The following is a 13,116-nucleotide window of genomic DNA, read 5'->3' on the forward strand; positions in this document are numbered from 1 at the left end:
TTTTCCTATGGATCTTTGAATCACATCCAGGAGAACTCATTAAGAAAAACCTTATGTGTCTCCAAATAAATTCCCATTTACCCCAGAGACTGTTTTCCCCAGCTTTGAGCACATTGATGGCCTTGAGAGCACCACAGACTGTTTTCCCAAGTAGCCTCCCTGTTACTCAACAACATCCCCTCACCAGTCTGCAACCTCCCACATGTCACCTGCCAGGTGGACAACCTGACTCTTATACAACAAAGGGGGAAGAAAATTTGAAGAGAGAAGAGTAAGAGACCCTAGGAACTGCTTCAGGAGTAGTATGCCTGATGGAGCGTAAAACAACAAAATTAGAAATAACAAGGCCCAATATTTCTAAACATCATCAGTAACAATTTTTTTTTTTTTTTTTGACAGCTGGCCAGTATGGGGATCTGAATCCTTGACCATGGTGTTATACCACCACACTATAACCAGCTGTACTAATTGGCCAGCTCCAGTGACAAATGCTTAACATTCGAACAGAAAAGGACCAAAGGCAGCCAAATACAAGGACTTCTCACAGATGGTCACAGGAAGTACAGGATCATTTGGTGAAATTGGTGAGCGTGAGGTGAGGGAAAGCAATAGCCAGAAAATGCTTCCAAGTTTCAAGAAGCCAGAGGCATTCTGTTGGCCTTGTATAGATGAAAAATTAAGGGGAAGGAAAGTGAGAGAGACAGATGTTATCATTTGTGCTGCTGTGAGCTACAGAAATAATGCCAAACAAGTACAACAAACCAGTAAAAATGGGTTAACTAATTAATTAATTAATTTATTTATTTATTTATTTTTTTGTCTTTTTCGTGACCAGTAAGGGAATCACAACCCTTGACTTGGTGTTGTCAGCACCACGCTCTCCCAAGTGAGCTAACCGGCCATCCCTATATAGGGATCCAAACCCATGGCCTTGATGTTATCAGCACTCTCCCAAGTGAGCCACAGGCCAGCCCTGTGAACATTTCCTATACAAATTTTTTTTTTTTTTTTTTTAAAGATGACCGGTAAGGGGATCTTAACCCTTGACTTGGTGTTGTCAGCACCACGCTCAGCCAGTGAGCGAACCGGCCATCCCTATGTGGGATCCGAACCCGGGGCCTTGGTGTTATCAGCACCGCACTCTCCCGAGTGAGCCACGGGCCGGCCCTCCTATGCAAATTTTTACATGAAGAGTTTAAGGGAAACATATAGCTTACTTTTAATAAAAATGTATTTCTCCAAATGTCTAGAATTTCTTTAGTAGTCATCACTTACATGCAAACTGTTAAAGTAACATTTATAAATTATTCCTGTTTGTTCCTTTAAGCAGGTTCTGGTCCTATTCTGTGGTTATTTGTTGCAATTTACTACATGGCCTTGAAAGGAAAAAGCTGAATATCTTTTTAAATGGCTCAAACTTTTCCTCAGTTCAGCCACCATTCTTCCAATTATTTAGACTTAATGAGATTTTACTATTCTTTGGAAAAGTTAGCATCTCAAACTTCTGAACTGGCTTAGTGGAATTCAGCCATTTCTCAAAAACACGAGTGGCCAGTTGAATGTGACAGAAGTGGCACCCTGCCAATCGCAGGCCCGGGCCTTCAGAAACCTGGCAGTCTCCACTTTTGCACTCAAGGCCCTGATACACTCTATACAAAAGTCCAACTACCCTGGTGAAGAAGGTACCATCCCCAACTCACCCTGCCCACACTGCAGCATCAGAACAAATGAGGGCCGAGACCGTGGCGCACTGAGGAGAGTGCGGCGCTGAGAGCGAAGCAGTGCTCCCGCCGCGGGTTCGGATCCTATATAGGGATGACCGGTGCGCTCACAGCGCTCACTGGCTGAGCGCAGTGCGGCCGGTCTCAAAAAGGACGAAAAAAAAAAGAACAAATGAATAGTGGTTGTTGTTTTAAGCCACTAGGTATTGTAATGCAAATATAAATATCATACATTAAAAACATGAAACTTTGAAACAAATAGGAAACTTGTAAATTAACACAAAAAGTATACCAGGGGCAGAAGAACCAACTTCTCGATCTACCACCAGCTCTCAGGACTGAATGGTGTTGAATGGATAAAAAGGAAGTGACTGGTTTCAAAACAGCAGAAGAATTAAGAAAAAAGCACGTAGTATAAAAGTAGAAACACGCAGGTTTAGAACAATCATTTCAGAAAATACAGTAACCCAGCAGTTTTCATTCCTGTCTATATACTCAAATCACCTGAGGCAGTTTTTTGTTTTTTTTTTTTTTTGGTGGCTGGCCTGCTGCCCCTGACTTTGGTGTTAATCCTGGGGCAGTCATGAAAGTACAGATTCCTGGGTCCCGCCCATTAAGGTCCTGATTTAAATCATCTGGGGTGGGGTCCAAACTAGGTTCTGGAATACTCCTTAGGTATAGAACCACAGATTGTGAAGAATAAAAATAAGCCTACAACTGGAAGGTCAATGAAAGCAAGTAATGTTTTGGGACTGGGTTATTTTGGAAGTGTCAGGGAAAAGAGCTGGTAATGAGGATAAGGCTATAGGTCAGGAGAGAAAGGAAATAATCAAATAACAGGTAAGGCAAAAGAGAAAAGCACCAAACACATAGCCTGTACTGATTGGGTGGGTTTCTTTTTTTTTTTTAAAGATGACCAGTAAGGGGATCTTAACCCTTAACTTGGTGTTGTCAGCACCATGCTCTCTGATTGGGTGGGTTTCTGAAGAACTTCCCAATGGCGCCCGTGGTCTCAAGAAGGGAACTATTGCCTGCCCATGAAATACCGTGAAGGATGTAAGCAATGTGTTACCTTCTGAGGGTGGAGGTTTAGAGGGCACTTGCACTCATTGATCTTTTTTTTTCACAGAGTGTTACTTTTCATAATTAGACAAAAAGGTAAAAGAGCATCTGGGAGATTTTGAAATTAACAGCTTTTAATAATTATTACACATCTATTAAATTAAGAAATATAATAAAAACAACAAACCCAATATTATTGGATCTCAGATAAATTGATGTAATATTGGAATGGACTTAGAGTCATAAAACTATTCATACTCTTTGGCCTACTAATTCCACTGTAGAACCACACCTCAAGAAAATGACCAGAAAGAAAAGAAGTTCACACAAAGATGGTCATAGAAATGCTCTCTAGCATACTGGGAAACTGGATAGCAATCCCAAAATGTAAACAATAGTAGTAAGGGCACATAAACTGACGCATTATCAAGAGAGAAAACTGTGGAACACTGACTAGTGCACAGACTAGGTGGATACATGGAAATGGTGACTGAAGTTCAAAAGACTACAGAATCCCTAGGTAGGGATGGCAGCTACGCAGAACACAGGTATGTGAATTAACAAAGATCAGAGAATAACGTAGAGTAATACAAATAGTTTTAAGCCTAATATCCTTTCCCCATAAAATTGTTTAAAATCTGGATGTTTTTAACCAGGGGGGTCACCTCGGACTTAGCTGTAGCAGGGCTTATTCTTCTCACTTCCTGTGCCTGAGTACTGCAGAGCTCTTTCCTGTGCCTGAGTACTGCAGAGCTCTTCGCGCACTGCAGCAATGCAGGCTAACCCCCACAAAAATAACTGGGAGTACAGTATTGGAGTAGTTTTTAGTCAATGACATCAAGTCAGTGTTTTGAAAAAATGGGTGCAGCAAAGAGTATGCCAGAAAAAAAGGCAACGGAAGATGAATGGAGGACATCCTTTTCATTTTCCTGCCGAGAAAGAGATAGGATATATTTATGCGGTTGCTTTCATTATAACCAGGGAACGACCAATTGGAATGAAAGGTTTGTCTTCTTTAAAAATATATACTATTCTAAACATACCAAGAAGCACAAAGAGTATGAGTAATATAATAAACACCCAGTTACTCAACACCCATACTGAGCCAATGTGAATAGAAATCCCCGTTGTACTATTCACCAATCCTATTATTCTACCTCTCTCCTCAGAGGGGAAACTATTAAATTGTGGTGTGTGTTGTGCTTTTGCATTTAAAAATATTTTCACTATACCAGCCAACCACATGCCACTGGGGACATGGTGCAGTCCCCACACATGCCCCATCCTCCCACCACTACCCCACCACAGGATGACTACAAGGCACTGGCAGTGCTTCTAGAGAAGCTGCCACCATCTCTAGAGTCAGGTTACACATGAAACCAGCAAGGCTCCTGTCACAGGCCCATTTTTGCAGCCTCGTGGAAAGGTGTCATGGCCCAACCACATGTAGTTATTGAAGTGAGATGATAGTAACTAACATCTGGGTGCCCCTTCCCCATAAAACAAGTGGAAGACAGAAAGCAAAGAGAGCCCTGAAATCAGTGGGGTGTGATGTACCTGGGAGGCCTGGACCTGAAGAGCCTTGAGTGCCAGCTCTGATATTTCACAGGTGTGAGTGCTCTGGTGCCTCAGTTTCTTCATCTGGACCATGATGAGCGGGGACCAACTGGCTGCCAAGGTGCCTTTAGCCCCTGGTACTCTATGCAGTGAGGAGCAATCTAGCTGGGGGGCCTCATTTTCCCACCTATTTGGATTCTGCTCAAGCTCTAATTTCAGGCTGAAAGAGAGAAAGTTGCCCTTCTCAAACATGCCCAAAAAGAAATTAAAGTGCCTTGAAAATAATGTACAATATTATTATTGCTCTTGCTAGATTTATTCCAATCAAATGAGTTGATGATAAACAACTTAAATGATTCATGTATTAGCATGCATTCTCTCAGTGTGCATAAATTTCTTATTATTAAGGCACTGAGACAGCTAGACAGATGAAGTCTTGCCCTCCTGGTAACTTACAGCTCTGGACAGAGAAAACACAGGAATGTTGGTAACCACAACGTGAGGTAGCAAGAGCTCAGTGTCCTAGGAAGCTCCAGAGAAACTCAAGGGACTCAAGTTTGGAAGGATCAAGGAGGGCTTCGTGGAGGAGTAGGGATGTGGACTGGTCCTTACAGAAGAGGGCAGAGAAACAGCAGAAGGTGAGGGTGGCTGAAGGTCATTTCAGCTGAATGACCGGTTGCAGGAGGTAGGCTGAGAAGTCTGCACTTGACCGTGGGGCTACAGGGAACATCCGACAGCCTTCAAGCAGGGAGAGAGGGGACTTCTGACTTCTTGGGCTTTGGGGCCTGGTCCAGGACGGCAGTGGGGTTGGGCTGGAGGACAAGCAGGGTCCTGGAGGGAGCAGTTTTGTGTTCTGGGTCAGTCCCAGCTTCCTGCACGAAGGCAACCTCCTTCCTCTCGTCCTCGTCCCCGTCCTGCTTCTGCTCCTGCGGCCGGCGGAGCATCCTCAGCAAGGCCTCCACGTACCTGCGGGCCTGCCGGCGGTCCTGGACCTCCAGCTCCTGCAGCTTCTCCAGAACCTCCTCCTCCAGCTTGGAGTCTTTGCTCGGCTTCCACAGCACCTTCCTGGCGATGCTCAGCTGCTCCTCCTCCCGCTCCTGCGCGCTCTCCTCCTCCAGCAGCTTCTGGGCCTGTAAGTCCCAGGCGGCTCCGCACTCCATGGTGGAGTCTGTGTTCCTGGGGTCGGTCTTGAACGTGAACCCTGCCAGGCAGCTGGGCACTTCCCCTGCAAAGGAGAACTTATATCTCGCCCAGCTGATTGAATCAGGCCCACCCGGGACCTCACCCTTGTTGATTCAGTGAGGGATGTGGGACTTTGCATTTGCCAAATCCCTTCAGGCCACGCCCACACTAGCGTTTGATTGGATAACTGGGATGGGCGTGCCTGGCTTCCCCCAGGGCCAGGATCCCAAAGGGATCTGGGCTCCACCGTCCCAAATGCAGTTCAAGAGTTTGTGATGTTTCTACAAATGCACATCCACGATTTCTGAATTTTTTATCTGCCTCACGGAGTTTCCAGCTTAACAGGTAATTCTGAAACCCCAGACTCTATGTAACTAGCTGTGGAATTAGCAGATTTTAATTCATCATGGAAGGGCCGAGCCCGCGGCGCACTCGGGAGAGTGCGGCGCTGGGAGCCCAGCAGCGCTCCCATCGCAGGTTCGGATCCTATATAGGAATGGCCGGTGCGCTCACTGGCTGAGCGCGGTGTGGGCGACCCCACACCAAGGGTTGCAATCCCCTTACCGGTCAAGAAAAAGACAAAAAGTAATAATAATAATAATTCATCATGGAATTAAAACAGTTCAGGAAAGGCAATAGCAATTGCTGTTTTAAAAGTTCCACAAACTAAGAATAAGAGGGAGTTTTCCTACTCTGATAAAGAGTATAAAAAATCTACAACAAACATCATACTTAATGGTAAAAGGTTGAAAGCTCTCCCTCTGAGATGGGGCTTGAGACAAGGATGCCTGATATCACCACTCTTATTCAATACTAAATAGGAACAGTAAAACAAGATAAAAGAAAGAAGTACAAGGTATCATGTTGGAAAGGAAGAAAAAATAGTATTCATAGATAATTTTCTTTTAGATATGTAAATTCCACAAATATTTAGACTTGATAATAGGATTTAACAGTGTCTTTGACTGGATATAAGATTGTATTAGTCCGTTTTGTGTTGCTATAACAGAAATACCTGAGACTGGGTAATATATAAAGAACAGAGGTTTATTTGTCTTATGATTCTGGGACAGCTGCATCTGGCATTGGCCTCAGGCTGTTTCTAGTCATGGTGGAAAGTGGCGGGCAGCCGGCCAGGACAAGCAAATCACATGGGGAGAGGAGGCAAGAGAGGGAGAGGGGAGGTGCCAGAGTCTTTTAAACAACCAGCTCTCACCGGAACTAATAGAGTGAGATCTCACTCAGGACACCTACCTCCCAGAGAGATAGCATTAATCCATTCCTGAGGGATCCGCCCCCATGATTCAAACAGCTTCTGGCACTGCCACGTTGGGGATCAGATTTCCGCATTAGTTTTGACAGGGACACCACATCCAAACTCTATCAAAGATCAAATGTCAACGGCAAATCCAAAGCCAACTGCACTTCTATCTACTAACAGGATTTAAAAAAGAAAAAGGGGGGGCCGGCCCGGTGGCGCACTGGATAGTGCGCCGCTTGGGAAGCGCGGCGGCGCTCTCGCCCGAGGGTTCAGATCCCACATACGGACCGGTTAGGGTTAGGGTTCCCGCTCACTGGCTGAGCGAGGCACGGGAGCAGCGCCGAGGGTTGCGATCCCGTTGCCGGTCCCCGGTCCAGTCCGGGGGCAGCACTGAGGGTTGCGATCCGTTGCCGGACACGGAAAAAGACAAAAGACAAAAAAAAAAAAAAAAGAAAAAGAAAAAGGGACCATTTGCAATAGCAACAATAACATAAGGTATTGGCCTCATGGCCAGCTTAACATCAGCACAGCCAGATAAGCAACTTTCCACCATCTTCCCCCTTGCCCCCCCATCTCATGTTAATTGACTTTCCACCCCCTACCTTTTTGCTTTCTGAGAAAAACCAGAATTTGTGCAAAACAGATTTTTATGCAAAAACGACCACCCAGTGCCCTTCCTCTAATTCAAACCCTATAAAACCTTCCTAATCTGTATGGGGGCAAGAACTGATCTGACTCAGTCTCTCCTCCACACAGGTGGAATAAAGCTTCTTGGCTGAAATAGTGCCTGGCTCAGGTCTCTCTCTTTTCTCCCTCTTGCCAAACCTAACATAAGGTACCTAAAAACCAATCTTATAAAAATTTTGAAAAATTTAACATTTTTTGGAAAGTAGTCATTACAGAAGATGGTATTGTTGGAGACATGTTCATGGACAGGAAGACCTGATATTACAAATCTCTGTGAAAAAATAACCTAAGTGATTCATTTTCAGGAATAGCTTAGCAAAGGGTGTTTAACTGGCTCAATCCAAAAGTTGTTTAACTGGCTCAACCTGTTCCCGGAGAGTCTCTAAATGCACAGAGCTCAGAAGCAGCATGTCACTTTGGAGAAATGACTTCTCAACATGGCGGGTGGTCACTAGCCCTTTGTTCTCTTCATTTCCTGGTTCTTCTCCCTTCTCAGGACTTTTGACAGGCCTTTTTCGTGGGCTTGTCTTGAGCCATCAGACAAAGGAATGCTTTGCAAGGGGATAATAAATCTTAGGTGGCTTCCAGGAAGACTGTACATCCTGTAGTACTCAGCCAGTGAGGAACTGGGGGAGGGACTTGTGCACTAGGGAATAAATTGCTTGCTGTAACTGTTTGGGTGTGCCTGCCCATCAGACACCTGATCTTGCAAGACCACTATTACAGTCTCGCTTTGCTGTACCTTGTGTTTCTGTGTCCATTCTTTGGCATTGGATGGGTGAGGGTATTTTTTACATCTCCAATCTCACTGTTGCCCTTTTTAAACTGTAAACATACTTTGCATTCATTTTATCACACCTAAGACAAATTTGTTTGTTTTTGGCAGCTGGCTGGTTTGTGTGTGTATTTTCTATCAGTCAGCAACAGAAAAGTTTTAACAGTCTAGATTCTAGTTGGAGGATAACCTTGAATTGTCAATTATTTTAGTCCTTTTAAAGGCTAAGCAGAGAAAAATGACATTTAGTCATTTATTGGCACAGGCAGCATGGTGGAGGCATAGTACAGAACCTAGCTTGACCTCCCTCCCTGCCAGGGGTTGGGCTTATATTTCTTCTTCTGGTGAGTTGTGGTGTTCTGATTGGCCATAACTTATGTTAATGAGGAGTTAAATGAAATATCCAATGGGAGTTGTTGAGGCCTTATGTTAAATAGTGAATTTTTAGGTTTGCAATTACTGATTCCCTTAGTATGTAAAGTAGGGTTTCATAGGGGACCTACAGCATGGAGTTCTGTTGCAGTTATGAGTTCCTTTGTCTTTTTATGTCCTGTAGGGCGGGAACTGCCATTTTGAGTATCTTTGGGTGGCTCCATCTTAAGTGGTCCTCTCCCAACCTAATAGCAATGTAGGCAGGGCTGAGAAGGGAGTGCTGGTCTCTGCTCCACATGGTGTTGGCTGGAATGGCTGGTCTTAGGCTGGACTGTCACAAATCTGCTGCCTCTGCTGCCTTCTTTTCTCTAACAGAGTAGTTAAACATTTTTACACAGTGGCTCAAGGCCCTCAAGAGCAAAGTGGAGCTGCCAGGTTTCTTAAGGCCCTGGCCTGTGATGGGCAAGGTGCCACTTCTGTCACATTCTATGGGTCAGAGCAAATCATAGGGCAACCCAAATTCAAGGAGAGAGGAAATAGATTTCACTCTGCATGGAGAGGAGCAGCATGGGTGAACAGGGATAAGCAGTTTCATACAAGGGAAATATGCCAGGCACATGGAAGGTAGTGATTCAGTTTGAATCATTGAGTGGGTGGATGAACGAATTAATAAATGAATAAACTAATATAAAATATAGGACAGAAAGTATTTTAAACTATACAGACAGTACAGAGACAACAGAAATGTTTAAAGCTTTTATATAAAGGGAATGTATTTAATTATAGAGACAGCATTCAATTTTGCACCAAAAGACTGGTTGAGAGAATCAATGGATATCCTGCATCAAGACAGATTGTGTCAGGCCAAGCCAAAGCATGTGAGGCTGTGGACGCTTCAGTTTGACCAGAAAGAAATATCCACAGTAGGCGCCTAAACCAAGGATAGAGGTCAGGTCCAGAGAGGTCAATTCTGGGAGTGCCGCAGGGGCAGGAGTCAACAAGGGATGGAGGTTCTACGTCAAGGCAGCCAGTGCAGATAGGTGAGGTCAGACCCTGGCACCAGGTACTAGTATAAAGACAAAGATATTTCTTGAGGGGACATTCTGGCTTTGGCCCAGGTATTCTGCAGTCCACCTTTCCTCAGACCCTAGAGTTCTGGGCAGGTTTCTCAACTTGCCTAATACAAGGGGTCTAAAAAAGTTCATGGAAGTATCTTTTAATTAAATTTTTCTCTGAACTTTTTACAGTACCTTCACAGACTATCGGCCTTGCCACTTGCTTGGTCGATGTACAATACTTATGTACCTATGCTCCTTGAATTACAATGGGGTCACATCCCTATAAAGTCATTGTTAGTTGAAAATATGTTGGTTGAAAATGCTTTGGGGCCGGCCTGTGGCTCACTCGGGAGAGTGCGGTGCTGATAACACCAAGGCCACAGGTTCGGATCCCATATAGGGATGGCCGGTTTGCTCACTGGCTGAGCGTGGTGCTGACAACACCAAGTCAAGGGTTAAGATCCCCTTACCGGTCATCTTTAAAAAAAAAAATTAAAAAAAAAAAAAAAAGAAAATGCTTTTAATACACTTAAACATAGCATAGCCTACCTTAAATATGCTCAGAACTCTTACATTAGGGCCGGCCCGGTGGCGCACTGGATAGTGCACCGCTTGGGAAGTGCGGCGGCGCTCCCGCCCGAGGGTTCGGATCCCACATGCAGACCGGTTCCCGCTCACTGGCTGAGCGAGGCGCGGGAGCAAAGCCGAGGGTTGCAATCCCGTTGCCGGTCCCCGGTCCAGTACAGGGGCAACACGTCGGGTTGCGATCCGTTGCCGGACACGGAAAAAGACAAAAAAAAAAAAAAAAAAAAAAAAAAAAAAAAAAAAAAAAAAGAACTCTTACATTAGCCTACAGTTGTACAAAGCCATCTAACATAAAGCCTATTTTATACTAAAGTGTTGAGAAAATTGTCAGAATCAAAATGGAATCACTTGTGTTTAAAAAAAAAAAAAAAACACCTGACAAATAGAGCTATGGGGGGAGGGGTTTTCACGCACAAATTTCTTTTCTTTTTTTTTAAAAGATGACCAGTAAGGGGATCTTAACCCTTGACTTGGTGTTGTCAGCACCACGCTCTCCCAAGTGAGCGAACCGGCCATCCCTATATGGAATCCGAACCTGTGACCTTGGTGTTATCAGCACCACACTCTCCCGAGTGAGCCATGGGCTGGCCCCACGCACAAATTTCTGATAATAAAAATTATCACAAAGGACTCTGCAAACCACAACATTGCACAAAAGCCATGGCAACCCTACACACAAAAAAATGCTTCTCTGAGGACATCTGCCCAGCAACTGCTTGAACAAGCTCAGACTGGCATCACTCTTGTTACTGATCCTTGTAGCCAAGGATAATTATCCCAAGAGAATTATATAATCCTCCATCACTGTTTCTTCAAAACTTTCTCTTCCATTAACTTCTCTGAATTTTCAGTTTCCTATGGTATGTATATTCCCATTGTAATGTTATATTTCCAGTTAAACTCATTATTCGTTTACACAGCCTCTCCCTGTTTGTTTTTTAGGTCAACAGTGTTAAATATCTCACGTATTTTATTGAATACTGTACCAAAAGTGTAAAACAGTGGTTGTTATGTGTTGTTCAAGTATGGTTTCTATTGAATGAGTATCACTTTTATATTATGGTAATATAGAAAAAGCCTAAATCGAAACAACCTAAATCGGTGACCTCTTGTACTAAGCATACCTGAGAATGCAAGGTTAATGCAAACGGTTTTAACACAGGAGGGTACTTCAAAAAGTTCGTGGAAAGGGCCGGCCGTGGCGCACTCGGGAGAGTGCGGTGCTGATAACACCAAGGCCACGGGTTCGGATCCCATATAGGGATGGTCGGTTCGCTCACTGGCTGAGCGTGGTGCTGACAACACCAAGTCAAGGGTTAAGATCCCCTTATCGGTCATCTTAAAAAAAAAAAAAAAAAAAAAAGTTCGTGGAAAGATTCATATTATCTTCCAATTCTATTTTTCCACGAACTTTTTGATGTACCCTTGTCTAAATGTGGATAAAAGTAAAAGGACAAATAATTCCCATTGCACTTTACCGTGGTGCAGAATACCTGCACTGTGACTTGGACACTCATAGGAAAGAGAACGCCAGTAATATAAACTGGATTACCAAACGTACTACGCAATTTCATCAGTTTCCTATGAATAGCAGAGTTCTTCAGATTGAGATAAATTTTTTGTAGTGCAACATCAAAAGAGCTAAAGCCCAGCAACTTCAAAACGAGGTTCACAGAACAGTACACAATAATGAAATCTGAAGCAATAAAAACCACCAATGAGGGCCTCCCTGTGGCGAACTCGGGAGAGTGCAGGGCTGGGAGCACAGCGACGCTCCCACCGAGGGTTCGGATCCCCATACTACTGGTTGTCTTCAGACACCTTCCTTTCCTATTTTAAATTCTGTCTCAGGGGTGTTAGTGGAGAATCCAAGAATTTGAGGGGCCACAGTAAATATAGCACACGGTTCCCACAAAGTTACAGGATACTTTGTGAACACAGGAGCGGCCCATCCCGCTTCCCTGAAGGCGAACGGAGGCAAACCTACATTTGAGGGTCCCTTTGAATGCCTGGAGCTCGAAAAGCCTCAGTTCCTGCCGGTCTGTTCCTCTTCCCCGGGTTCGGAGGCCCCCGGGGCCGCGGGCCCCCCCTCCCACTCCCCCGCCCCGGGCACCCGCCGGGGCCGGGGGGCCCCAGCCGCGGGGCGAGAGGACGGCGCGGAAGGAAGGAGGGAGCCGGGTGCGCGGCCAAGCGCGGGAGGGGGTGGGGACTNTCCCGCTTCCCTGAAGGCGAACGGAGGCAAACCTACATTTGAGGGTCCCTTTGAATTCCTGGAGCTCGAAAAGCCTCAGTTCCTGCCGGTCTGTTCCTCTTCCCCGGGTTCGGAGGCCACCTGGGCCGCAGGGTACACCTGCCACTCTCACTGCCCTGGCAACCTCCAGGGTCCGCGGGTCCCAGCCGCGGGGGGAGAGGACGGCGCGGAAGGAAGGAGGGAGCCGGGTGCGTGGCCAAGCGCGGGAGGGGGTGGGGACTGAGGGGCGGTGCCTGCGTGCGCCGCCGTCGCGTCACCAGCGTGCGGCACGTGCCCGTGTTTACGTCCCTCGTGGAGCAGCCGACGTCAGCAGCCGAATGGCAACATTGTGGCGATGCTGAGGCGCCGAGTCTAGGAGACGCGTTCGTCAGTCAGGCCCGCGCGGTTGGTCGCCAGGAGGAGGAGCTGGGGCGGGGAGATCGGCTGGACGAGCGGCAGAGACCCACACACGCCGCCGGCCGACCCCGCGGGACCCGCGCCTCGCCTCCGGAGCGCCACAGACGCGGACCCGCGGCCTCGCGCGGGGGGCAGCCGGGCGGCTCGAGGCGCTGCGCAGCCCGGGGCTTGTAAACAGATCCGGCCGCACGGGATCATGTGAACTACCT

At 46.0% G+C, this 13,116-nt stretch overlaps 1 protein-coding gene across 1 annotated transcript in view; it reads left to right on the top strand.

Moving 5' to 3' along the window:
• The first annotated feature begins 11,693 nt into the window (after positions 1 to 11,693).
• LOC103597323 (junction-mediating and -regulatory protein-like) overlaps positions 11,694 to 13,116 on the top strand; it is a 67,555-nt gene continuing 66,132 nt past the window's right edge. Inside the window, exons 1-2 of the mRNA XM_008581148.1 lie at positions 11,694 to 11,793; positions 12,642 to 13,066. Of these exons, the coding sequence (XP_008579370.1) occupies positions 11,694 to 11,793; positions 12,642 to 13,066 (525 nt within the window). The remainder of the gene's footprint in view (positions 11,794 to 12,641; positions 13,067 to 13,116) is intronic.

The sequence above is a fragment of the Galeopterus variegatus genome, unplaced genomic scaffold (genome assembly GCF_000696425.1).
Source record: "Galeopterus variegatus unplaced genomic scaffold, G_variegatus-3.0.2 Scaffold2280, whole genome shotgun sequence".
In the NCBI taxonomy this organism is placed as follows: Eukaryota; Metazoa; Chordata; class Mammalia; order Dermoptera; family Cynocephalidae; genus Galeopterus; species Galeopterus variegatus.